Source organism: Balaenoptera physalus, assembly GCF_965194825.1.
Source record: "Balaenoptera physalus genome assembly, chromosome: 7".
NCBI lineage: Eukaryota > Metazoa > Chordata > Mammalia > Artiodactyla > Balaenopteridae > Balaenoptera > Balaenoptera physalus.
Genome location: NC_138886.1, coordinates 44,249,564 through 44,275,788, shown reverse-complemented (window position 1 = coordinate 44,275,788; position 26,225 = coordinate 44,249,564). Strand labels below are relative to the sequence as shown.

The 26,225-nt window shown below is 42.5% G+C and overlaps 1 protein-coding gene across 3 annotated transcripts in view; it reads left to right on the top strand.

Annotated features, from left to right (window-relative positions):
- The first annotated feature begins 21,528 nt into the window (after positions 1–21,528).
- Positions 21,529–26,225, top strand: part of PCSK5 (proprotein convertase subtilisin/kexin type 5) — a 457,855-nt gene continuing 453,158 nt past the window's right edge. For 2 of the 3 annotated variants that reach the window (XM_082470900.1, XM_082470899.1), the window contains exon 1: positions 21,529–22,222. In XM_082470900.1, the coding sequence (XP_082327026.1) occupies positions 22,031–22,222 (192 nt within the window). In that variant the 5' untranslated portion in view covers positions 21,529–22,030. The remainder of the gene's footprint in view (positions 22,223–26,225) is intronic. The other variant, XM_082470898.1, reaches the window with a different exon arrangement.

Genomic DNA, 26,225 nt, shown 5'->3' with positions numbered 1-26,225 from the left:
ACCAGGTACTGAAGGTATAAACTATAATAAATAATTTTTATCACTATTATTAGCCATATATTATACATCTATATGCCGACTGGATAACTCCACCTCAGTATAATGTATCTAAAACTAAATTTCCTCCCAAATCTCCAACTCCCATCTCCCTGCCTTTGGATTTCTTTCTCAGTGCATTTTCCACAATGCTGTCAGAGCTCTCATTCTAAAATGCAAATATAATAATATTACTTCTCTGCTCAAAGCCCATCAATGGCTCATCTTGAGTTTTAGGTTAACTTTCAAAGGTAGTAGTTTAGCAAACAGGGCCTTTCATGATCTGGCCCCTGACAGCCTGCTGTAACTCATCTGCTGTCCTTTTCTTCCCTTCCCCTCCTCCTCTTACCCAAAGAACAAACATGCTTTTTGCTCTTTGATCCATCCAGATTGATTTAGTTTGGTTCCCTGGATGAATCCTCCTGTTTTACATTGCTGGGACTCAGCATGTACAGTTCCTGTGCCTCAAATATTCTCTGGTCCTTTTGTGTAATTAAAGATCACTTTCCCTCACAAGTCAACTCAGGCTTGTCTTTGAGGAGTCTTTGTGGTTACACAGTCTGGAGATCTCCTCTGGCCTCTGGTAGAACCATGCTTCTGCGTCCTAGAACTTACTATCCTGGTCTGTTTACCCTACCAGATAATGAGTTCCTTGAGGGAATGAACTATGTCTTAGTCAACTTTCAGTCACTGGCCTGGTAGAATATTTGGAACAGGGTGATTCTTCATTAAATATTTGGAAAATTAGTACATTTAGAAATAAACAAATGTACAATAGAGAAAACTTTTCTATTTTAGAAAGTTACATATGAAAATCTAAGGAAAACTGGTTTTGACAGTGTTTTGTGTCTGTGTACATATTATCATTGGGGAAGCTGGGTGAAGGGTATATGGGAACGCTTTGTACTATTTTTGCAGCATCCTGTGAGTCTTAAACTATTCAAAATAAATTTTTTTTAATCTAAGGAGAAGAACAAATCCATGTAGCAATTAATTTCCTATAAATTATTCAAAAATCAACATGCTTCTAAAAAATTAAAATCAGTTGTTCTATTTTCTCCTAAAGAAGAATGGGTGACATCTTCTGAGAATTTCTTAGGAAAACTTAGAAGGCGTTTTGGTTATTGCCTCCGTCTCCTCCCCTCCCCCCGCCCATTTTTTGTCCAAAGACAGCCTATGATACAAAAAGACTTCTCTCCCTTTTCATCTGAGAATAAGAACCACATTTAAAAAGTATGTGAACTCCAAACCCTGAACATCACAATGTGCTGTGCAAACAATTGACAGCAGCATTAACTCCGATGCTGTCTAGAGAAGGGGAGTATTTGCAGTTTTTCTATTTATCACCCAGTCATCTGGCCCAAGCACTACATCAGGGTCCCTGGTCAGACTTTACTCTGGGTTTATAAAGGTTTTATTGGGATAACAGAGGAGGTACCACGACTCTTTTAGACTAGAAGCAGCAGGTCAGATTATATTCTTACATGGTAATGGGCTGAAGTTCATCATCACTGTCTGCTATAACAAATAGCATAGAATGGGTAGCTTAAACAGTAACATTTCTTTCTCATAGTTCTGAGGCTGGGAAGTCCAAGATCAAGGTACCTGCAGATTCTATGTCTAGTGAAGGCCTGCTTCCTAATTTGCAGATGGCTGCCTTCTTGCTGTAACCTCTCATGGTGGAGAGATATCATCTCTCTCATGTCTTCTTATAAAGGCACTAATTCTATTCATGAGGACTCCACCCTCATAGCCTAGCCTAGCCTCCCAAGCGCCGCCTTCAAATACCATTGCACTGAGGATTAGGACTTCAATATACGGATTTGGGAGGGACACAAATATTCAGTCCATAGCTGGCACCTTTCCTTTTCTTGTAATGACACATCAAGACTGTACAGAGAAAAACAATGCAGAGCAAAGCAGAAGGCAACCCTGAGAGTGGAAACTTGATGAGACTATTTAAGGGAAGCATACTCTTCCCTCTTCATGGAACACTTTACCCATCTTTACTGGCTAGGTACTAAAAGATATTTAGGTTATTAGCATCATCCCAGAGGTTCCCGCTGGCCCCCACTCTGCGCATAGAGGCTGGGTACATGCCCCTGCCACATGCTCCGCCAGCACCAGGTACTTTCTCCTCTTATAGGCTCTATGACACATATGAATGGTAGTTATTGTCTTGTCACTACACTCCTTGAGGCCAGGGACTACACACTGTATTGCTGATGCTCTCCAACACGTGAATAAATACCTGTTGAGAAAACGAAGTGTTGTGACTACAGGTGAGATTCGAGGGATCAGTCTCTTCTAAACCAACAGTTCTATCTGTGATCCTGAGTTTTCCTGTTGATTTTGTATTTCCCACTGAACTAAAGTAAACTATTTTTGTTGGCAATGTGAAATCCAAAGTGTGCATTAAACAAACCGAGTGTTTAGCTAAAACAAAATCAAACCCCAAATCATGATAATCTCAGGAGCCTTTGAAAATTCTGTATTCTTTCACAAGAAGGACACTTAGCTGCTGGCAATGTACAATGAGTTGCCAACCAATCTACTTCCCTGATGGCCTTGGACAGTCACTAGGCATTTTTCCACCCAGGATGGTTCTGTTCTTCAATATGATGGATAACCTCTGGCACTTTTTGGAATCCATGATTTCCCAAGCTGAGCATAACCTGTATTGCTAGTATCTTCTTTATCTCCCTCCTGAAGATGAAAGCTGCTTCTGCGATGTGCACCTACACAGAGCAGATGTTCCATTTGGCTTTACATAAACGAGCAATTCCCCCAAATCAAGACTTGTTCCCACCAGTGCACTTAATTTATCTGCCAGTTAATCAACAAATATTTATTGAAGAGCAGGCACTATTCCAAGCACTGAGAATACAGCAGTGAACAACACAGAGAGCCCTGCCTTCAAGGAGCTCACACAAGTCAAGAAGTGTGATTGTACTGGTTGGTGATAAACATACAAATAAAATTATAATTTATGAAATGTATCCGAAGTGATAGAGAAAGGATTTCCTGCCTAAAGGAAATAACAGTTTTTGCTTTATTGAGTCACTGGTTCAGGGCCAGAGAAAGCACTAGTTGTAAGGATTATTATTGGAAAGAATTTGTTGTAATTAGGTAAACCAAGTACTATTAACTCTGAGCTGCAGGGATATGAAAATAAAGAACCTTCTTCGAAACGGCAATGGCATCAATGGGATTTTGCCTGTGGGCCGCGATGGGATTTCACATAGAACTGTATTATTTGGCACAAGAGGAAGTTTCCTCTTTCCCCTGTTTGTCTCTCAGGAGCAATATGAGTTATTTAATGTATGTAATGAAGTAAAAACTTGACTAGTTGAAAGAAAATTAGGGCACATTTGTTTTTCTGTCAGCCTGACTCAAGTAAGTCATTAGTGGTCAATCCCATCATAGAACCAGAAACCCAACATGTGTGAGAATTTATCACAGAGTCAGAAGATAGAGCTGGGTGTTTATTGTCAAGTCACTCTACTTCCTGCTACCATCTGCACAGTCTTTGACTTATCTGTGTGCCACCTGTACTATTACTTACACAATATTTTTCTTCATGTTGACTCATTCTTTGCCATAAAAAGCAAATTTGATGTCACCATGGATGGAAAACCAGTATAATTGCCAGAAATAGAACTCAGTCCTAAAAATCAATACAATAAATCAAGCAATACCATTATGTTCTAGTTAGATAATGCTGTCTGCTGAAGGCTCTGATTTTTGAGGTCTTCTCTCTTTTTGTTAAAAAAAGAGAAATTGGCAACTGTGAGAGGGGTTTTAGAGACATTCCAGCATAAGCATGAGCCATCTCCTTGAGACCACTAGAAGGAAAGGCCTGAGCACTGAAAAGGGAATAACATTTCTCCCTCTGTGATCCAGTGTTATCATCATGTCCATGCATAAGCTAAAGTAATAATCTCTTCTAGGAATGGATGACTCTCTGTGCTTTGGGAAACATTTCACTAGATGAGCTTGAGAGGACCTTCCAGTTCTGAAGTGGCACACACTCTGAGACACACCCTCTGTTGGGGCAGGAGGACAGATGCTGTTTGAAGCCCAGCAAGAGTCATCTAGTACTTCCACTTCTCCCAGCCCTAGCCAAAATGTCACATCCCATTTTCTGTCTTCTACCTGCTGGAGACAAGTCAAACGACTTCGGCCTGGAAATCTCTCTTTAACAACACAGCAAAATAGAGGAAAGAAAACAAGGTAGATCAATCACAGAACTAGGGGTCTGGGTGATCCAGGATGAATGGAGGAAAATCTTAGCTCCTCAGCTAAGTGTGGTGCCCACATGTCACCTGACGACATGAGGGTATTTGGAAACATCTCTTAGGGAGGCGGTATGTTGAATCTTGATGGAATGTTTCACTTTTCATGCAGATATTTGGAACCCTATAAACAGTGCCTCCCATCACCCTCTGTGCCACTCTACTCCCTGCCAGAATTATTTGTTGTCCTTTACACACTTTGAGTCCCATATTTAATTCACAGACACACAAAATTCTATTACAGGGCCAGAACGATCCCAGGATTTGCCAATTTGTGAAGAAAGAGAAAAACACTGAACAGGCATCAAATTCTTAACAAAGCGGAGGAGGAAAGTTAGGACTATTCACCTTTGTTAAATTTATAGATTCTCAATCTTTGTTTTTGTTGACTGCCGCCCATCAGTCTAAGTAGTCTCCATTTTTGCTTTGCTCAAGCAAGGAATTAGTCATAATTTAATCTAAGTTAACAAAAATTTTTAATGAGCCTTCTAATCTGTTTTGTTTACGAAAGACCATTTCGTTCTGGACGCTCAGATGTTTTGGTTTGCCTAAATCTTTTCATTAAGACAATGCACAGAATTTCTATGATTTCAGAAAGAGAACTCCCTCTTGTGGCAAGAGTAGTTTTTGCAGCCAATTCTAGAGCATCTGAGTTTCAGATGCTAAAGAGCTGTGTAAGATCTTAGAAACCCCCTCATTTTACAGGTGAACTGAAACCCAAAGAGGACAAGTAGGTTATCAGTGTTTATATCTAGATGGTGACTGAGCCAGATTCAGTACCCAGGTCTCCTGTCTTCTGGTCAAGGGCTTTTTCTCTATATGTTAGTAATGGAAGAAATGCCCTCACTGGTGTGATTTCCTTTTTCGAGGCTCTGCTTTCTGCTGCCTCTGAACAGAGCTGATAGAGAGATGCTGTCCTCAGTCTGAACAGGCAGAGTTCTTCACATGAAAGCTGCTTCTTGGTGAGCTTTCCCTCTGACACGATTAACCATTTCTCAGTGCTGGGCCGTAAGCTTCGTGCCTTACACCTGACAGCAGTTTGGCCCAGAAGACAGGGACTCTCTTCATCTCTTTGGGGACAGCCACCACCTGTCATCACCTGGATGCTGCTTCCTGTCTAATTATCTTCCATAGGTTTTGGCTTATTGTGGCAATGGGTAGGGCCAAACACAGCGCTGAGAAATATAGAAGGACACATTGACAACCTGGCTTCCTATAAGGAGTAAAAATTATAAGTACTAGAAATATGATGGGACTCTCTAGAGCCTTGCTACTCAAAATGTGTTCTTTGGACCAGTAGCATCAATATCACCTGGAAGTCTTCCGGAAATACAGAACTGTGTTCTTAAAAAGCATAATCCGATTTAGTAGATCTAGGGGCTAAAATTCTGCATTTCTCACAAGCTCTCAGGTGACGTCAGTGCTGCTGGTTCGTAAACCACACGTTGACAAGCAAGGGTCTAAAGTAAATTAAGTTACCAAATTGCAAAACACAAGTCACAGTTCTGTTTGTTCTGTAACTGGGTACGACTTGAAAGTTGCTTATCAAAGTGAAGACAGTCATAAGCCCTTGATCTCCTAAGCTTGTGAAGAGAGCTACCACTGACACAGCCTAATAAATTGCGCTCCAGTCCATGTCGAATTTAGTCACCAGTGAGTAGAAAGACATTCATTCTTGGATTGCCAAATACACTTCTTATCCTGCCCATGTATCTTATCTCTAAGTTTATCACAGAACCTCAAATCTACAAATTAGAGAGTTTCTGCTTAGAATAAGGCCCAAGTCCAGCAGATCTACACACTCAGCCTCTGCTATCTCCTATGAATAACTCAATGGGTTTCCGTAAACCAAAAGATCTATTCCTAACAAACCTTCCCATTAAAAACATACATCAGTCTTTGCCTGTATTGACCATGAGGCAAAAAAAAAAAAAAACCAGGAAGTGAGGACATTTGGAAAAAGAACAAAGCAGCGTCAGAGAGCCTTGAGGGATGCCCACTGTGGGAAGAGGAAGCTGAACAGTCCAAAAAATACCCAGATCACACAGTGTTTCTGGTGACATCTGAGAAAAATAATACTCACAGTTGTTCATGATTACTTTGACTGACTCGTAGCACATAGATAAATGTTTCTCACAGTTATATGTTGGATATATTAATTTTGGATCATAGCCTCGAGTTTCCCATCTATTATGACTAGTAGAAATGATGAGACTTTTGGAAAAGCAGCTCTAGTCCAGTTCTGAATTGATTTTATAAATAATCACTCTTAGCAAAGCAAATACCGAGATTTCACGTCCCCGCTTGATGCAGATGGGCAAACATTAAGGCTGAGCAGCATTCCAGTAAGCCTACAATGCTATCTTGGTTGGACACCCTGGGAAATTGCCTCTGAATTGGAGATTTCCAGGGAGCGGGTTTACTGGGAAGCACGACGCAGAACTCTACCTGTAAGGAATCTGGGAAAGATTGGGATGCAGAGGTCTTTCCAGGAAGGATTGGGTAGAGGGAGAATTGATCTGCGACACTTAGCAGATCCCACGGGGAGCTCTGAAGTAGGGATGACCTTCAGAGATGTCCCAGGTTGAAGCTAGGGGACCATGCTTTTTTACCTGCGCAGTCATTGCATAGGGACTGCTCCTGGGGAGGGGTGCAGGTTTGGATGAGGCGCTTCCTTGGATTGAGGCAATTCCCAGGCGGGAATCAGGTATGAAGAGAGCCTACAGCAGCCAACAACCTTAGAAAGGACACTCAGGGACCGAGAGCCTTTGTCTTGAAAGGGTGGAGGGGAAATATCTGGGTACCACACCATAGCAGCCATTTCAGTGACCAATTGCAAAATTTCCTCTTCTTACTCCTCCATACCGTTTATGTCCTGGGGCTGCTGTCTTTTAGCTTTGAGGGTATTTGTCTAACAAACTAGAATCATCTGGTGCAACTTTTAAGAATATCAATACCCAATTCCTACTCTCTAATTGAATTGATTTCAATGTGCAGCCAGGGTTGAGACCTCTATATCTAATAGATCAGACAGTTATTCTTAAATCTGAAGCGTGATAATGTCCCTTACCATGTACATGCAGCATCTCAGGATTACATTTGGCTGGCATGGGGCAAAGCTGTGAGTTGAGAATTCCAGCCACCACTGCTCCAAAGGGATTAATTAGAGATGTCAAGCACATTTAGGGGAATGAAATGGCCGACATAAACACATACACCACCACCTCAGTCAGGGTGCCACCTCCCAAGACTTTGCGGATGGGTTTTATTGGCTAGATTTTAAATGTTTGAAGCTTATAGTTTGTTTCTTTTTCTTTCTATAGCTCGTAGTTTGTTTCTCTTTCTTCTTATTTTTGGTTCAATGTCTGCCTTGGGGTCCTTGTATAAAGGAGACTTTTATCCGCCTAGCTCTTGTAGTCCTACCAGTTTGTGCCAAAGTACAGTGGTCGTTGCCTTTCAGAGCAGAACAAACTATTCATGAGCCTCATTCAAATCATATCCCTGGAAACATAATAGTCAAGCGCTGTAAAATCAAAAATTCCATCAATGATGCCCTTCTCTAAGATACTGGCATTATAAAGTCACTCTTCTTAGGATGTGCTTTTATGTGTTGTGTCTTGTGGTTGTGTGTGTATATAAATTTATTTTGTGCTATGAGAATTTTCAAATATAGAAATGGAAATTTTCAAATATAAATGTAGAGAGAATGGCATATTTGTTTCCTCCTTATTTATCACCTAGCTTCAACAGTTATCAATATTACGGCCAATTTTTTTCATCAATACCTATCATTTCTGCCATCACCCCTTCTCCCCCCACCCAAAAAAAAACACCTGGATTGTCTTTAGGCATATCCCAGCTATATCATTCCATTCACAAACACTTCAGAAGAGACATGCTCTTTAATCCCTGTCAATATTCCTAATTCATCAGCACGTATCCTGGAACTGATGTGAGCCATAAGTCTAGATCAGAAATGTAAGACTGGAATTATTCATTTGACAGACAGATATTGGGCATCTAATACATGCTTGTTACTTAGAATTGAAAATAGAATTGGAAATGGTATTTGCCTTCAGGAGTTTTAAGTTCTTGGTGTGTGATGTATATGTAGGGGTGTGTGTGTGTGTGTGTGTGTGTGTGTGTGTGTGTGTGTGTAGGTAGGTAAGTAGGTATTTGGACGGGGAGGCAGGAAAAGAAGCACATGAAGTTGGCTACAATGCAGTTTGTGATTGTTGTGGGCAAGAGAGGTACAAGATTTGGGAAAGGCTCTTTGCCAATTTCTTGAGTGAATTTTTGAAGATTCATCACCAAATGATGACGTGGAGGTTGAAGGATGTTCCAGGCAGTGGGAAGAACCGTATGAAACTCCTCACCTCTGCAGTATGTTAAGTGCCTATCTACCCATCGTTGAAATTGCTCTATCCAATCAGCTTTCCCACGGAGGCCATTTAGCATCACTCGGACACTTGGACACAGTCACATTCTTATTCTAGACAGAAATTCCAAAATGAATGTAGTCACAGAGGGCAGGTCTACTCATCTATGACCTCTTTGACAGCCTGTACCAGCATTTTTACCTTGGATCCCCTAGCCCACCTAGAAAACTTAGGTACAGCATGGAGGTGATATATGTGGATCTGGGCGAATCAGAAGGCATCATCTACAGAGGGTGACTCAGTACTGTGATCTCTGTGTGTTATCCATGGGTCTTTTGGATTTGAGTATTTGCAGTGTAACTGCAAATGATAGCTGGTATGCTAACAAAATCAACGAAATAGACTCTGAAGTTTGAGCTGTTCTTTTCTCACATGTGCTCCATTGAAAAACTGTTAAAATATTTGCAGGGAGAAATTGAAATACCACTTGATGGTATTCAGAGGTATTTTGGTATATGTATTTCATAGACTATTTATGATATTCACTGCTAGTTCTTATTAAGAAACTACTATGTGAAGTCACATATTAAATCCCTTTTCATAAATTATTTTATTGAATCTTCACTACAGATTTATGAAGTAGGTCCTAGAATTATACCAATTTTACAGATAAAGATGGAAACAGAAAAGTTTTAAGGACTTTTCCCAAGATCGTACAAGTGGTAAATCTGGTGTTTAAACCCAGGTCGCCTGCAGTGTTGACACGACACAGCATAGCTTCTTTATAGTTTTTGATATTTTATGACTTCCATGTAGAATCAGGCTATGTCGTAGGTCATTTTCAGACTGCAAAGCTTGCTCTGTGAAAATCATTGAACCAAGAGGATGTGCCTCTATACAGATGCCAGTACAGTATTATCTGTAATATACTCCCCCCAAATTGGAAATGACCTATATTGTCCACAATAGAATAATGGTTATGTATGTGTGTCTATACAATGTGTGTGTGTGTGTGTGTGTGTGTGTGTGTGTGTGTGTAGTATATCTGTATAACTCTCTTGCAGCCATGAAAAGACATATTTAAAAAATAAATGGGGAAATAGAATATATTTGAAATATATAAGTGAAAATAAATGAAAATGAAATATTTGGAGAAAAACTACATATGTGTATGTGTGTACATTATACATATACACATATGTATAATTTGCCTAATGTATAATATGAGAGAGAAAGTAGATTTTTAAAAAAACCCAGCTAGTGATTAGAGGTTAGAGGTGTTTGGGAAAGTTATGAAATATTTTTATTTTTTAAATTTTTTTCTGCAGTAAACTTATACTCATCCAATCAAAAAAGGACATTTTGAAAAAAGTTCAGCTATCTCAAACTTTGAGGAAATTAAACTTTTGGTTGAAGAATGTGTCTTAACTGTAAGCTAACCATTCATTTTTACAAATTGAACTTGCTTCCAATGTTACTGCTATGCCATCTTATTTTTATGTTGGGAGAAAGATTCAAAGAGAACTATAGTTAAATGCTGTGATAAGCATTTCTAGTCTTGTTTTTATCTTGACCCATTTCTAAATGTTTTTTACAGAATAGAGTGACCTACCTTTACTTACATCTCCTTTCTTCAGACTCCTGAAGGTCTTTTCTTCATTGGTATTTATCTGACACAGTAAGCAAAATGGTCATTTTGTCCATATTTACAAGAGGATACACTAAGGAAAAAGAGTTCGCGAATATTCTGCACTAAATAATCTGCTGCAGTGCGGTGTTAACACAATTTTCTTCAGTTTTTACATGGAGTCATACTTCTTTCATGCATGCTGCATCCTCAAAATTGTCTTTTCTTTAAATAATGCAGTGAAGAAATTAAATACTTAAAATTGCAGACAAGATGTATTAAAGACTTTAAGCAGAAAAGGAGGGAAGAGTGACAGGAAAGAAATGAACATTTTTAAAGAAAATACTTGAAACCCTTAATGCATATGCTATTTAAAGAGAAAACCTGCATGAATGAGATCTGAAGGGAGAGAGGAAATGGCCAGTCTTTCTTTGTTAGAACAGGAAATTGGTGATTTTTGTTGATTGTTTCACTTGAGTAAGGCCTTTGGTGTTATTGATTAGATTGCAGAGTTTCAAGTAAATTTTAAATTACTTTATAGACCCATCAAGCATCCTTCAGGATGTTTGAACTTATTGGAAACAAACCTCTGTGCTCTGGTTACTGGAGCAGCCAAAAGCTGCATTTGGGGAATCCTGTTGGCAGACTGGCAACCTTTACAGGGAAGGTTAATGGTATTCCACTTTCCTGCCTTGGCCTTGCTGGAGACTAGGAGATTATTTTGAATGGATTTTAAATGTCTCAGAGAACAGAGCACTTTCCCCTAATCCAATCAAGAGCTCAAATCCTCATACTTTGCTCAGAAATTGACTTTTAATCTTAAGGGGAAACAGAGAGTCATAAAGATTCTCATTGGTTGAAGAGAAATTCCCTGTGAGTTAGAGAACTTTGGTTAAAATTATAAAAAAAAAAAAAATTCTTGGGGCTTCCCTGGTGGCGCAGTGGTTGAGAGTCTGCCTGCTAATGCAGGGGACGCGGGTTCGAGCCCTGGTCTGGGAAGATCCCGCGTGCCGCGGAGCAACTAGGCCCATGAACCACAACTACTGAGCCTGCGCGTCTGGAGCCTGTGCTCCGCAACAAGAGAGGCTACGATAGTGAGAGGCCCGCGCACTGCGATGGAGAGTGGCCTCCGCTTGCCGCAACTAGAGGAAGCCCTCGCATAGAAAATGAAGACCCAACACAGCCAAAAAAAATAAATAAATTTAAAAAAGATTCTTAAAATCTTAAACTCCCTGAGATTTGGCACTGAGAAGTATACCAAATATGAAAATCGTATAATATTTTCATTCTATTCAAACTCAACCCCCAACCTATCTTTTAAAATTTATCTCGAGCTCAGTTTTCTCCATGAAATTGCCTGGACCACTCCAGCAGTATCTTCACCCCCTCACCTTCTTTCTTAGTGTCAGCACTTAGCATTGACAATTAGACAAATTAAATAATAATATAACAATTGAAGTGTTTCAACAAATGGCTTAAAGCTTTATGAAACTGTGACTTCTATATTAGTCATTGATTCAACTGAGTAAATTTTAAAGATCTTGTTGGCTTTATTCAACAATTCATGAATTAGGAAGCATCCAATGCAGCAGATTAAAAGGAGCTCTGAGGAGCTGTACAAAATGAAAGACATTTATAGGCAGAAAGAAGCAAGAACAAGGAAGTTATACTAGACAGAAAAAAGCAGATTGGTTCTTACAAGGTTACTTTCCCTATAGGGGTTGGCAGGGGTTTATCAGGAGATTGCCTAACTGCTGATCAGGTGATTCCTGATTGGCTGCTTTAAGAGTCCATTTCTGGGAGAGTCAAAACTGTAATTAAGTGAAGTCTCAGTTTGTTGATGTGGGTCTTAGCATAAGCAACTCCATTTTGGGCCTGTTTTCTTTAATACTAGTATTGACTGACTGAAGGATGGATGGATGGATAGATGGATGCAGCAATACTGGTAGTCAGAGAAGTAGATTTGGGGAATGCTATCAGACTTGAGAGAAGAGCTAATTCATTCACCATATTTACTGACCCACTTCTCTTGTTTAAATTACATACCTGGTCCCTCTAAAGTTTGAGGCTGTAAACCATTCTCTAATTTTTGGAGCATGAGAGACCCAAAAGATGTTAATTCATCTAAGGAAAAAAATCTACAACACACACAGCCTGTATTCATGAAGATACTCTCTGCAGTATTATTTACAACAATGAAAAATTGGAAACAATTTAAATGTCTTAGTAGAGTTTAGTAAATTATGATACATCAACCCAATGGAGTATGATCATTAAAATGATAATTACAAAGACCACAGAGACATATTTGTAGTATACATTATATAAAAAATGCAGAATATAAAAGTGTATATTGTGTTTATAACTTAGTAAAGATATAGTTGATTTCATACCAATACTAGGAGAGAGTACATAAATATGAAAGTAGCCATGTTTCAGCAGTGGAAATATTGTTATATATTTCCTTTTCTCAAATTGTTTGAAATATTTTCTCTCATGTATTATTATTGATGAAGATCAGGGTGATGAAGGACAATATGTGATGAATAGACAAATTGACAGGAAACTTGGAACAAGGGAGATACGGGACGAAAAATGGGGATAATAGGGTGAAGGAATTAAATTTGCTCTAAAGGGAAGGAGATGCAGTTGATGCTGCCTCACCTGTGATGAATCTTACTTGTGGCATCTGCTGCTTTTACCCATACACTTTTTTTTTTAAATTTTTATTTATTTATTTATTAATGGCTGTGTTGGGTCTTCGTTTCTGTGCGAGGGCTTTCTCTAGTTGCGGCTAGCGGGGGCCACTCTTCATCGCAGTGCGCGGGCCTCTCACCGTTGCGGCCTCTCTTGTTGCGGAGCACAGGCTCCAGACGCGCAGGCTCAGCAGTTGTGGCTCACGGACCCAGTTGCCCCGCGGCATGTGGGATCTTCCCAGACCAGGGCTCGAACCCGTGTCCCCTACATTGGCAGGCAGATTCTCAACCACTGCACCACCAGGGAAGCCCAAGAACACAGTTTTAAAAATAGCTCTATTGAGGTATAATTGATATAAGGAAAAGGTCCAATTTTAAAAATGCACCTTTGGCCATCAAGTAAGAACAGCTCTGATAATTGGGTCACCTATAAAGTAAGCATGTAACTGACTGAGAACCTTAAAACGATTCTTTACGAGAGTGTCCATTATAATGAATTCCAACAAGACTTCACAATTGCCTCTCCTAAAACTAGTGGAGTTTCATCATATGGGCACATTGCAATTAATCACATCCATAGTTTGCAGGACCTGGAAACTTAGCAAATGAAAAGAAAACCTCTGAATTCAGTCAGAAAGGAGAAAAAGCATTTAGACACAATGAATCCCACGTCTGCTTTCTTCCTAGAAACTTTTGGAGAGGTGTTGATTTGGATATCCATCTGGGGACAGAGCTGAGAAATGACTGGACTTTGAGGTGAAGAAAGATGAGGGGAGGGGTAACTGCTACTTGATGACGGACTCAGGAACCCCTGAAGGAAGGCCTTTAGCTGCGAATTCTCCAGTGTCTCCTCCTCGGCTAACAACACAAAAACTTTCCACAATGAGTGACTGGTAGAGGCATAGGAAGAGGACAGAAGTATATATTTTAGGGGGCTTATCTTTGTAGAGACTTTGTTGTAACTCTGGGATAGTGGAATTAGCACAAATACAGGATTCAGAAATCCTGACTTCCAGGCCAAATCCCATCACTCCGTAGCTGTGTGTGCAGCTGCAAACATCGTTTCAGCACCCTCTTTCCATATCTGTAATGTGACTGTGATGGCTGTGACAGTGTTAAAATAATGACGATGTCTCCACTTATTTGGCGTGTCACTCTGAGGAGTAAATATTATAATAACCTGAAAGTACTTTGAAAAGTCTAAAGAAATGCTCTGTCAATGCTCTATCAATAATAGTCCTCAAGAGCACTCGGGGTTATTATTTGTCCAATCAGTGTGACAGGGCTGACTTTCACCCTGGCTATAGAGATTTGCCAATTTCCTCTTTTCCTTTGATCCCGTTGCTTTCAGGGAATTTTACTTTGAATTTGTAGAACGGAAAAGGCCTGTTCCTGCCTAGACTCCATTTGGCAGAGAGTTTATCATTAAACATACAGAAGGCATGACTAACACAGGAGAAATTGCAGCATTCCAGGCCCAATGTAAGTCAGAGGGCTATTGGATAATAGAATATTGATTAGATCATTTGTTTCAGAGTCATTAGTTTCCACACATAACTGAACCACTTCTGGAACCTCACACCTCTCAAATCATGAGACTCCATCTGCTAAACCCAGAGCTCACCCCCAAACAACACAGTTGGGTAGAAAAAGTGTTTTCCAAAGTGTCCAGATTATTAAATGCAAAATCAGTTCCATGTGCATCCAATTCTTTCATCTAGTCAGTGGTGTGGCCTTGAATATTTCCCTGACCTTTAGGTGATCAGCTTTTTACCTGTAAGTTTTTCATCTAACATCTAGCACCCAGCTCCTTTGAGCCTAGAAATCTTTTTTTTTTTTTAATTAATTAATTAATTTATTTTTGGCTGCGTCGGGTCTTCATTGCTGCACACGGGCTTTTCTCTAGTTGTGGCGAGCGGGGGCTACTCTTCGTTGCGGTGCGTGGGCTTCTCACTGCGGTGGCTTCTCTTGTTGCGGAGCACAGGCACTAGGCACACGGGCTTCAGTAGTTGGTGGCTCATGGGCTCTAGAGCTCAGGCTCAGTAATTGTAGCGCATGGGCTTAGTTGCTCCGCGGCATGTGGGATCTTCCCGGACCAGGGCTCAAACCCATGTCCCCTGCCCTGGCAGGCGGATTCTTAACCACTGCGCCACCAGGGAAGTCCGAGCCTAGAAATCTTAACTTCCACCATCCCTTAAGATTTTTTTTTTCCTAGTAATGCTTAGCCCAGTTTTATAGAATGTCACTAAGTTTTGCATTGCTGACATTTTCTGCAAAATCTTTTCATTTTTCATTTCGCTGCCAAAATGTCAACATGCAAATATCCTGTGAATTTGCCAGCTTGTATCTGTATGGACACGTGCACAATATGTATGACAAAGACTAGCATAAGAAAGGATTAATGATACCAAATATATTGCCTGTTCTTTCCTACAGGATTCAATCTATGCTCACCTCTCACGGTTCAATATGCTACCAGATCTCTAAACAGTACTCTAATTATTTTTTAAATAAATGAACAGCAGTACTAGAGAAATGTCTTCCTCACCCAAACTCTAATTATGATGCACAGTATTTTCATAAAACTTGGTCTCATCTTCACTCACAGAAGGCAATATTTAGCATTTATACAGCCTATTTATATTATAGTCTCATTTAGCACATCTATGAATCAAGTTTCCCTGCTCATATTTGGAGAAAATTGAAGAGAGAAACCTGCCTCAGGGTCTCCAGTGATTTAGTGGACTCAGTTCTTGATACTCTGGGGGAGCCAACTAAGTCATAGGACTTAAAAGTGTAGCACTGCCAGAGTCCAAATCATAGTTTTTTTTAATGCAGGATCTGGTTTTGAGCCATCGCAGGAAACTTGTAAATAAAAAGCCAGGGAAATCTTACACTTTTTTACAATTGGAAAGCCCTGAAGAGGCGTCCCGTTGAATTGTATTTCCACTGCCTTTAGACAAATAAAATTTTATCAATGAATTATTTGTAAGTATGGGATAACCTTTTTGAAAATAGAACTTTGCCACCGTTCTCTACAGAACAATAAAGAATAGTAGATGCTCACTGGCATTAAGTGTAAGCTGAACTCCTTTCTTTCCAGGCAAACTACTGCAATGAGGTTCAGCTCTGGAGTTTCTTACTAATAAATACCTTTATTTACCATGCATCTAAAGGTTAAGGGTGACAAAAAATGTCCTTTTTTCATGCATTCCTAAAATCTGAAGTAGGTTTAGGGAAGGTTGGTAGGGAGAAGAAGCTTTACAATTGTTGTGTAACAACTACATCCAGAATACACGATGGGAAGAATGAAGTTATGTCATGCACATGACATAATGATGAGGTGATCTAGGTATACAGTTTCTGGAAATGGTGAAATGTAGTAAGTGTAAAGGATGTACTCATACAAGGTATTTGCGAAATAATTTTGTCATAATTTATCTTGCTTCAGATAAACAAGTAAAAGTCATAACAGATGTGTTTTGAATTACAGTGTATCATTTGGCATTATTGAATTAGAGCTACACAGCCTGAACTCAAAAAATGTTTTAATTCCAAGGGTCCATTCAACTTAATCCAAACAAGATCAGTTGAGTCAGTAGTTATTAAACCCCTGATTCTCTGAGAGGTTTAAGAGTAAAAGAGCCAATAAAACGTCTTGGAGAAAATGGTCCAGAGGCATTACAAAGAGAGCAAGTCTTGACTCTTAGGGGACGGCTGCTGCCATTGTCATAGGATTCATTCCTTTTGGTGGGTAAATCTCCAAGACCCAAGCCTATTGCTTTGATTTTTTCCCCCACCCCTCTCTACCTGCTTTTCCCTGAATTAGAGTCTAATTTAGGGAGAGGGGAACATCACATCCATCCACCATATCCATCCTGATGGGTATACTGCTCTGTGATGAGGGATAGAAGCTAGAAGGTGACAGAGTTGGTGTCACTTCTTTCATATGTATATCTGAAGGAAGTCACCCACAACCTTTACACTTTGCTTCCAACTGGAAAGCTTTCTGAGACCCCGCTTGTCTTTGTAAGATTTAAATGTCCACAGATGAGGGCCAATTATGCCAATCTTAGACAACTTCAAGCAGGTTGAAGAAGGAGCAAAAGCTTCCTGAAATCTGCAAGACGTTAGTCACCTATTAGTGTCCCATTATTTAAATATTATACAAAAAGGTAATATCAAGCCCTGAATTAACTTTTTTCCTGGGCTCATATATGTCATGGGTCATATTTTTAGATGGTGGTAGTTAAACATCTAAAGAATCTGAAATGTTAAGTCAGGTGTCCATTCTCCTGATTGAATTTATTAACCCACATTTGCAAATTAGATTAATGTTAATCCTAGGTTCATAGCACACTATTATCTTTGGTCCATGTATCCCATCCTTTGTTTTTTTTTTTTTGTTTATTTCTAAAAAATCAACTTTATTGATGTATAATTTATATAAAAGTAAATGCATTCATTTTATAATTTGACAAGTTTTGACAAATATAACCACCACTACAATCAAGATATAGATTACTTTCTTAGCCTTAAATGTATTCTCTTGCAGTTAATCCCAAGAACTGTCAATCACTGATCTACTTTCTTTCTGTATAGTTCCTTCCTTCGTTTTATTTCTATTATTCATCCATTTCTTAACTTATTTTTTCCATGATAGGATTAATGTCTTCCAAATTAGTTTTTTTTTTTAAAACATGAAACCCAGTGTAATTTTTTTTTTAATTTTATGTTGGAGTATAGTTGATTTACAATGTTGTGTTAGTTTCAGGTGTACAGCAAAATGATTTAGTTATACATATTCATATATCTATTCTTTTTCAGATTCTTTTCCCATATAGGTTATTACAGAGTATTGGCCTCCATTTTCTTTTCTATTAAATAAATAAGTTAGGGTCTATGATACCTAAGGTCTCTTTCAGCTCCGATGTTCTGTGAATGAGATTAAGGCCTGAAATGTGTTTGGCTCAGTGCCTGGCATAGAACTAGTTCTTAATAAACAGTAGTAATAACTACCATTTATTATTATTATCATTATTAAATTTGACAAATTTCCACTGCTGATTCTGAATTTGATATACTAGAAAAGTGATTAGAATCCCCATAAATTTACTGCCTCCCCTACTGGGCAGTGAAATTTCTAGGGGCAGTTTTCCCCCTTGGCAGCTCTAAACTTTCCATTACCAGTTTATTGTTGATTCACAGAATCTCAGGTTGGAAGAGATCTTAAAGGTCATTTTCCAACAAAGGATGTAGCAGAGGAAGAAATGAGATGTCTCAGAAGGCAAACTCTTCCCAGAATAATTCCCATTTGCCGAGTTTCAAGATGAGTCCTATGGAGTTCTTATTCACTTCTTGTACTAAACTGCCTGGATTTCTGTTCATCTCATTTCACTGGATTTTTCTGTTAGAGCTGTGAGGGACCTTGGCAGAGAGGCCAAACACTAGTGGGGCCTCATTATCAAGTAATATGTTGCTAAGTATAAGGCAGAGTAAAACTTAAAACTGCCTAGTTTCCTGCCATATGGCATGTTACAGAGGGAGAGAGGAGGGTCAAATCGTGGGTGCTACTCTTAGCAGACAAAAAGGAAGCATTTGGGGAAGACTTAGATTTTAGCTTTTCAGCTTCTTTTCCAATGTTAGTGATGGTTGTGCACTAATCATTACTATTCTGTCAGTTCCTTGTTCTTTTGGCTACTGAGGCATTGATAATAGGGCTGAGTGTGATAACCAACAAAGCTGAAGGTCATGAAAGAAGGTTTGTTTTTTGGTTTTTTTTTTTGCTTCAGCTATTGATCCTTATTTGGAAGCTTCATTCTGGCCAACTGGCTCTAATCAAGGAAACTAATGAGTTCATTAAGGTAGATCTCAAAGCAGGAAGCAGGGTGTGCTTGTGCACCAGTGGGAGTAGTATTATTTAGGTTTAAGAATCCCACTCTTTGAGAAAACACACATAATTGAAGTGGAGGAGAACCGTGAAAGCGATGGACACCACGATGAATGAATCTACGTTCATATGTTTGATTTGACAGATGAATGGGGGCTCCAAATCTTTTTTATTTTTTTGAACAGAGCTAGTTTTTTCCCTTCTGAATAAGTATGCATCCAAATGGAAGAATACACCCTTTGAGTAAGCTAAATGCTGGCCCAGGGATTGGTTTACAAAGCAGAAAAGTGGTTTGCCCATTTTCCTACCTGACTTTCCAATTCTCTCTCATGCTCGATGCAGTGTATGCTGTGTGTGTGTTACAAGCAGGGCATGCTCACAGAAGGCAAGAGTGTTAGTGGAAAGAAAAAGAGAGACACACCCTGGAGAAAAAATATCAATGAGAAATTTGCCCTGTTAGGAAACAACCTCCAGGCCTCAGGAGACCTGGTGTGGTGATGCCCCTTCATTTCATGCAGAAGTCGAAGCCCAGAGGCAACATAGCTTTCAAAGAGAAGCATTTTTGTGCTGCCTTTGCTGTCCTAAACAATAATGGCCCAGAGTCACAGAGAAACCCACAGGCCATGCTTCAAACTCGACTCATGGAGTAGATTGTGTAGTCCTCGCAGTGGCCACCCTCCTGTGGTTCATCGGCCGACAGGCTCTCCCTCCAATCCGACAGCAAACGCCTTCAATTCTTCAATACGGCTGACTGGCGTATATTGAGAATTGGATCTTGGCTGAGGTCTTCCCATCCCATGTGAAATCCATCAGCTTCTAGAGGAATAATCCAATGTCCCTGTGAATAGATGCAGGTAGTCTGGGTGGCAATTAACAGTGACCTAATAGGTTGTAAACTTTCTAGGCTCCAGGTTGAAGAGGGAATGTGCAAAGGGACTAGCCAGTAGCAAGGCTGTACCGAAACTCTAAAGCCCAAAGCATAAGCATAGTACTTATGCTTTAATATCTACAAATAACAACAATAACAATAAACCACATTTAGAGTTATTCAGAGAGTCTGAATTCCACTAGTCCTTGGTGCCTCCCCATCTTCCCCCTCCTCCTCTTTCTCCAGTATCTAGCACAATGCCTGGCACATTCTAGGTGCTCAAAAGATATGTGTCCAACCAGTCAAATAAGTAAATGAGTAAAATACATGTCTTTCTGCAAATGATTTAGTTCTTCTGATCTTCCACTTCTTCGTCAGTAGTGTGGGAATAAGGTTATTTGGTGGGTTTGTTTTCAAGATTAAATAATAGGGCATACATTATACGATGTGTAAAATGTCATAAAATGATAATTTTATGAACTTAACTATGAATTTTATAAAATTTACATGTTTTGTGTCTGCAGCTATGGTTCAGCTGAGAGGATAAGGGAGGAAAGTAAAGCCCTAGGCAGATAAAAGAATCATTACCCAAAGCTATAGGTGTGATGGGTTAATTACCCTCAAATACATTTAACCAATGCCTAGGAAGAAAGAGAATGGGGGATGGGAAAAGGAGAGGGAAAAGGGGGGCCCGGGTTAGGGACCGAGTGAATACTTTTAAGGTCAATTGAATTATTTCATAAGGGGTACATTTTCTATTCACAAGAAATCGTCCTGTGCCAGAAAAGGCGGGGAGGTGGTTCAGCAGAAGCGGGTTAATCCGTGCTCCCTCCTGCCTGCTGCAGTCACAGCGCAAGATACAGCAATGAAGGCGGCGCAGTCACACATTTATTTCATTCGAAATTCCTCTGTGGTCCTTTTTCTATCAAAGTCTCTCACTGTTACAGGGCCGTGCTTGAAAAAGTTGCAAAACTTCTCCCTTGGTGGAGAAAAAGAAGCCCTCATCAGACTCAGTGGAACGAATGAATGAAGTTATTTCCTTGGCCCCAACAACTCCATCCACTTTCATGCCGAATATACACAGAAACATCTTTCCCCAGTTGCGCGACTGGAATTTTACTCTTCCGTGGCGTTGCCTAGTATTGGAAGCACGGATTTCGAAAGTCAGCAGGCAGCAGACTCGGCTTTGGAACCGCCGTGGCTGGCTTTTGCAAGAGTCGATGCGCCTTACGGTCCTGTGTGGTAGCTTCTCCCGGGAGCAGAATGTGTAAAATAAACAGTTGCTGAAAAGCGTGAAGAATTAACGAAGTGAAAATCTCGGGTTATTTGTTCGGCAATTGACACGCAAGTGACCTCCTTAAATACCTCGTTGTTTGAGGAGGTTCAGAGCTAGGATGAATGAATCTTCGGGGCACTTGACTAGAACCAGCTTGTAAATCTCTTGTCTTTCGGGAAGTGGCGGTAAATTAATACAAATCCAGGAGGGAGGGGAGAGAAGGGGGTAAAACCTCCACACCGGGGCTCTCTTCCCAGCCCTTTGGAAAGACTCGCTTTTGCTGCCCAGGACCCTGGAGGCTACAGCCTGAAGAACCCGGCGGCGCTAGGACCTGGTTGGCGCCTGGCCGTGGCCGCTTTCGGGCGGGCGGAGGAGGGAGAGGAGGAGGGGGATGTGGGAAAGGAGGGGTGTCGAGCGGGGCGGGGGGAGTCATTTATGCAGAGCGGGTGCTGCTGCCATTGCCACTTACACTCCCGGCGCGCCGCTCGGAGCCGGAGGGAGCGCGGGGAGAGAGCTAGCGAGCGCTCGGAACCTGGGCCAGCAGAGGGGGCGCCCCGCCGCTGCCTGCACCGCCGCCTCCGCCGCGCTCGGGGGCCCCGGGAGGAGCGAGGGCGAGTCGGAGAGTCCGGGAGCCGAGCCCGGCGAGACCCAGCAGCGGGAGGGCGCCCGCCCCACTCAGCCGCCTCCTGCGCCCGAGCCGGGGAGCGCCGGCCGACCGCCCCGCGGGCCGGAGAGCTGGGAGCACAGGTCCCCGGAGCCCCAGGGATGGTCTAGGAGTCGGCGCGAGGCTCGCTGCTCTGCTCCCTGCCGGGGCTCGCCGCCTCCTGCCGATCGCCCAGGGCTGCGAGCCGCGGCGGCCGGGGGCTGCGAGCCGGGGCGGCCCAGGCCGGAGAAGTTAGTTGTGCGCGCAGCTTAGTGCGCGGAGCAAGCGAGCGAGCGAAGGAGCAGCTAAGAGCCGGGGCCATGGGCTGGGGGAGCCGCTGCTGCTGCCCGGGACGGCTGGACTTGCTGTGCGTGCTGGCGCTGCTCGGGGGCTGCCTGCTCCCCGTGTGCCGGACGCGCGTCTACACCAACCACTGGGCAGTCAAAATCGCCGGCGGCTTCCCGGAGGCCAACCGCATAGCCAGCAAGTACGGATTCATCAACCTAGGACAGGTAACCGCTGGCTGCTCGGGCTCTCGGCCCTGAAGCTGAGAGGGCAGGGGTGGGGGCTGGGGGGAGTCGCGCTGGTCCCCTCCTCGTCAATCCCCCTCCCCCTCTTCCAGATGTGCTCTTGCAGCTGTCGCCCTAACTCTTGAGCGATGCTCTCGCTCTCTCACACACACGCACACACACACACACACACACACACACACACACACACACACACATATTCGCTCCCTAAAGTTGCTGGGGTTTGTGTTTTGTTTGCTTGTTTCTTGCAAGTCACGAGGCATAGGTAGGGTCTCTAGAAGAATCGCGAATGTACATACCCTCCTGGTGGTTTCAGACCCGACCGGAACTTTTGCAGTGGAAAGTCGGGGACCAGTGGGCTCTTTGGGGGGTAGAGGGTAAGCGCGCCCCTGGTGCCGGCTCCCTGTGGTTTCTGAGAGCTGGTGTAAGGGGGAGGCGGGGAAGGGAAAGCCTTTCCTGCTCGGACCTGAATTTAGTCCAGAAAGAAGTTTCCTCTTCTAGGGGGGAGAGAACCGCTGGGACTGGAGCTAGACTGGAGGAGGGAGAGAAGAGGGCACCGGACCCGGCGTGAGCAAAGGTTTGAGGGGAGACCTCCCGGCTTCTTCGCCTCTTGAGCTGGGTCCGCGTGGGGCTCCCAACTGGGGAGTCGGAGCGGGAGGTGGGAGAACTTCCGAGACCGCTGACGGGGCTCTGCTTTGGAAAAAGGCGAGTCTGCTCTCGCGGAGGCTCGGTGGGGCGAGAGTGGGGCAGGCAGCGGGGCGCGGGGCTTTTGTGGGGTGCCGCTCGCGGGCTTTGGGCAGAGCTGCCCGGCTGGGGGACCGTGAATTGAGTGGTGTATTGGAAGCGCAACAGATTTGGAGATACCTCCATACGGTCTTGGCTTCCTCGCTCTCTTTCCTGCAAGAAATGGGGTGACAAAGGCTGTATACGCGGGTCCCAGAAAGTGCACCCCCATCCTTACACCCCTCCCACTCGCTTCTCCCGGCCTGGCCCGAGGAGCGGGCCCTGGCCTGACCCTGGTGAGACTTTGCTGGGGTAGGGAGGCGAGGATGATGGGGGCGCCCTCACAGCAGACGCGCTTGTGGGACTGCTCCGGCTGCACGCGCCCTGCCTGCCCTGCCAAGATGAGGAGAGAGGAGGGTGCCGGCTGGGGCCACTGGAGCAGGAGAGCACAGACGGTTTCTGATGCTGTCGAGCTCCATGTCCAGGAACACAAGTGCTCTAGCACGGGGACTCTTGGCTGCCTGGGGACGCGGCACCGAGAGCAGGCAGAGCTGCTGTTGCCGCATCTAGAAAGAGCACTGGGGGCATCGGAGGAGCGGGGGCGGGAGGTCTTGCTGCTCTTTGCGGATCCAGAGGGAGGGCATGTTGCGGAGAAGCCAACCTTGTGCAGGGCTGAGACCAGGGCAAGGGGCATCATCTGTGTCTCCTGTCCCCGAGACCAACACACACCAGGAAGGAAGGAAGGAAGGGACAGCCAGCCAGATTTTCTTGCCTGAGTGCCTATCATCTTCAGGAGAGTTTCATTCTAATGGCTTGGTAGGATTCTACCTGCTTCTTTTTTTCTCTGGAAGAAAACATTGAGTCTGTTCAAGTCTTTTTACACGAGACTGAAGTTGGGTGCTGCACGTGACTGGAGAATGTAACAGGGAAGGGTAACAATAAAAGTAGTCATGTTAATAATCTTTCCAGATGCATCACTCAGGTTCAGTTAACGTTGAGCATCTCTCATAAAACAGGCATATTTGGAAGAATAGTTCTTGACCATACACTTATTTCATAATCCACAAAACGACCGTTTTTGATGGATATTACTTCACATACAGCAACAGGGAACCTAATACTATGGAGAAGTTGACCTGCACAGGGTCACCCAGCTAGACAGTGGTAAGGGCATGATTCAGACCTAGGACTGTCTGGTCCAGGCCTACTCATGCTTGTGAGGATGGGGGGAAGGAGGAAGTAAGTAAAATCCCCATTTCCCTGAATTCTGATTTAGTGGCTCAGTAGACTGGAAGCAGACATCCAGTCGTAATTCACAGATACTTAGTTCAAGCCGACCTGGACTTCTTGAACCTGAGAAGCTTCAGGAATTACGAAAGCAGAAAGATCTGTATCAAAATAAACTCATCCAATAGAACTTACACAGTTCAGAAGCTGGCAGAGTGGGGGAGAAGAAATTGTCACAGAACCCACTTGTGAAGAAGCAAACATTGCAGTATCCTGCAACCTGGCCTGACTTTTTACAAAGGGCCTTCTAGTGAAGATCCATGGATTTTCATTTAAAAAGTAATACTAAGAAAGTTTACATACAAATAACACCAAACATGATTTATTGTGGTTTTTACAATGCCGGTGAGGAAACTGAGTGCTTACAGAGGTGAGAGAGAACCCGTTGAACTCATGCCCTAACCAGAGTAAAAAGATCAGCTATTCTTACAGTGTAAAGCATTTCTTCTGTAGATCAAAGGAGCATAACCTAAGCTAAGTCTTGCAGGTGGTAAATTGAGTTCACACATGCAATATCATTGCACTGTAAGAGCCATCCTTTTGTTATTCTTTCTTTCCATCAGTAAACCAGCTGTGGTTCAGTTGAGGGCAGTAATTTATTTGCAAATGTCTCTGGAATGCTCTCCTATTTTTACCCTTTTGGGCTTGGGGGGGGGTCCCACCGTATATGTCACAGATTGGAACTGAGACCTGTTATTGTTTCTAAAGTCATTTAATATCCTGGTAGTATTTTTTTTTTTTAATTTTATTTATTTATTTATATTTATTTTTGGCTGTGTTGGGTCTTCGTTTCTGTGCGAGGGCTTTCTCTAGTCGTGGCAAGCGGGAGCCACTCTTCATCGCGGTGCGCGGGCCTCTCACTATCGCGGCCTCTCTTGTTGCGGAGCACAGGCTCCAGACGTGCAGGCTCAGTAGTTGTGGCGCACGAGCCCAGTTGCTCCGCGGCATGTGGGATCTTCCCAGACCAGGGCTCGAACCCGTGTCCCCTGCATTGGCAGGCAGATTCTCAACCACTGCACCACCAGGGAAGCCCCCTGGTAGTATTTTTGCTATCTTTCTGTATAATATTTTAGGTGAATAAGGTAGTCACTTTCCACCACAGTAAAGGTACGGTTTTGACTGTCTATTCAGAGTTTCAGTGTCATGTTTTGTATAGCATCTTAGCATTTAAAAGCCACCAGAGGTAAAATTTCTGGCCTGGAGATTTCTACAGAAAAGAATAGGCATGCCTCTCATGTTCACGAAAGATAGGATATGGAGAGTAACACAAGAGCAAGTAAGCAAACAACAGGCAGAAAGGACGTACTTGACTTCCTGGAAGGGAATAATAATGAAGGTTTTCTTGTCTTTGGTTATAGAGATAGCGCTTGTTTTGGTAGGTTTTCACATAATGTTTATATTTTGTGAATGGTTATGCCTCGAAATTCTGAAATTCTAGAAAGCCCTTCCTTTCTTCCCTTACAAGTCCTGACTCCAAACCCTCTTAATATTTAGTTCGACTTCTGTACCCCGGGTGTCTGAGGGTAGGTACGTCTGCCTGTTGGCCTGCACAGGGTTGGAAGAACAGGCCTAGTTCTTCCTTCCTAATCGTGTGCTCTGACCCTTTGAACTAGCGGTATAGTGGTTAGAGGATAGAAAAGACGTAAAAGAATAAGACCTGACATAATGTTAATTGTGAACCTTTGTTTGGACAAAATCTACAAACCAGTAAGAATTAACTTCTGGTTATTTGAACCCAGGGAGAAGGTCCTCTGTAAAGGTTGTTTGCAGTATGCAACAGCTGTATTTATCCTTCTGTGAGGTGCTTAGAATCCTTGATTCCAAACTGAGATCACTAGGAGCAAAAACCCCTCCCCAAACCTTGTAACTTATCTTGAGCAAGATTCCAGAAAGATAAAGCCAGCTGCAAGCAATACTGGGGAAAATGTTTTACCTGGTGTTGCCATTGAGCGCATAGACTTGGAAGCTCTGCAGA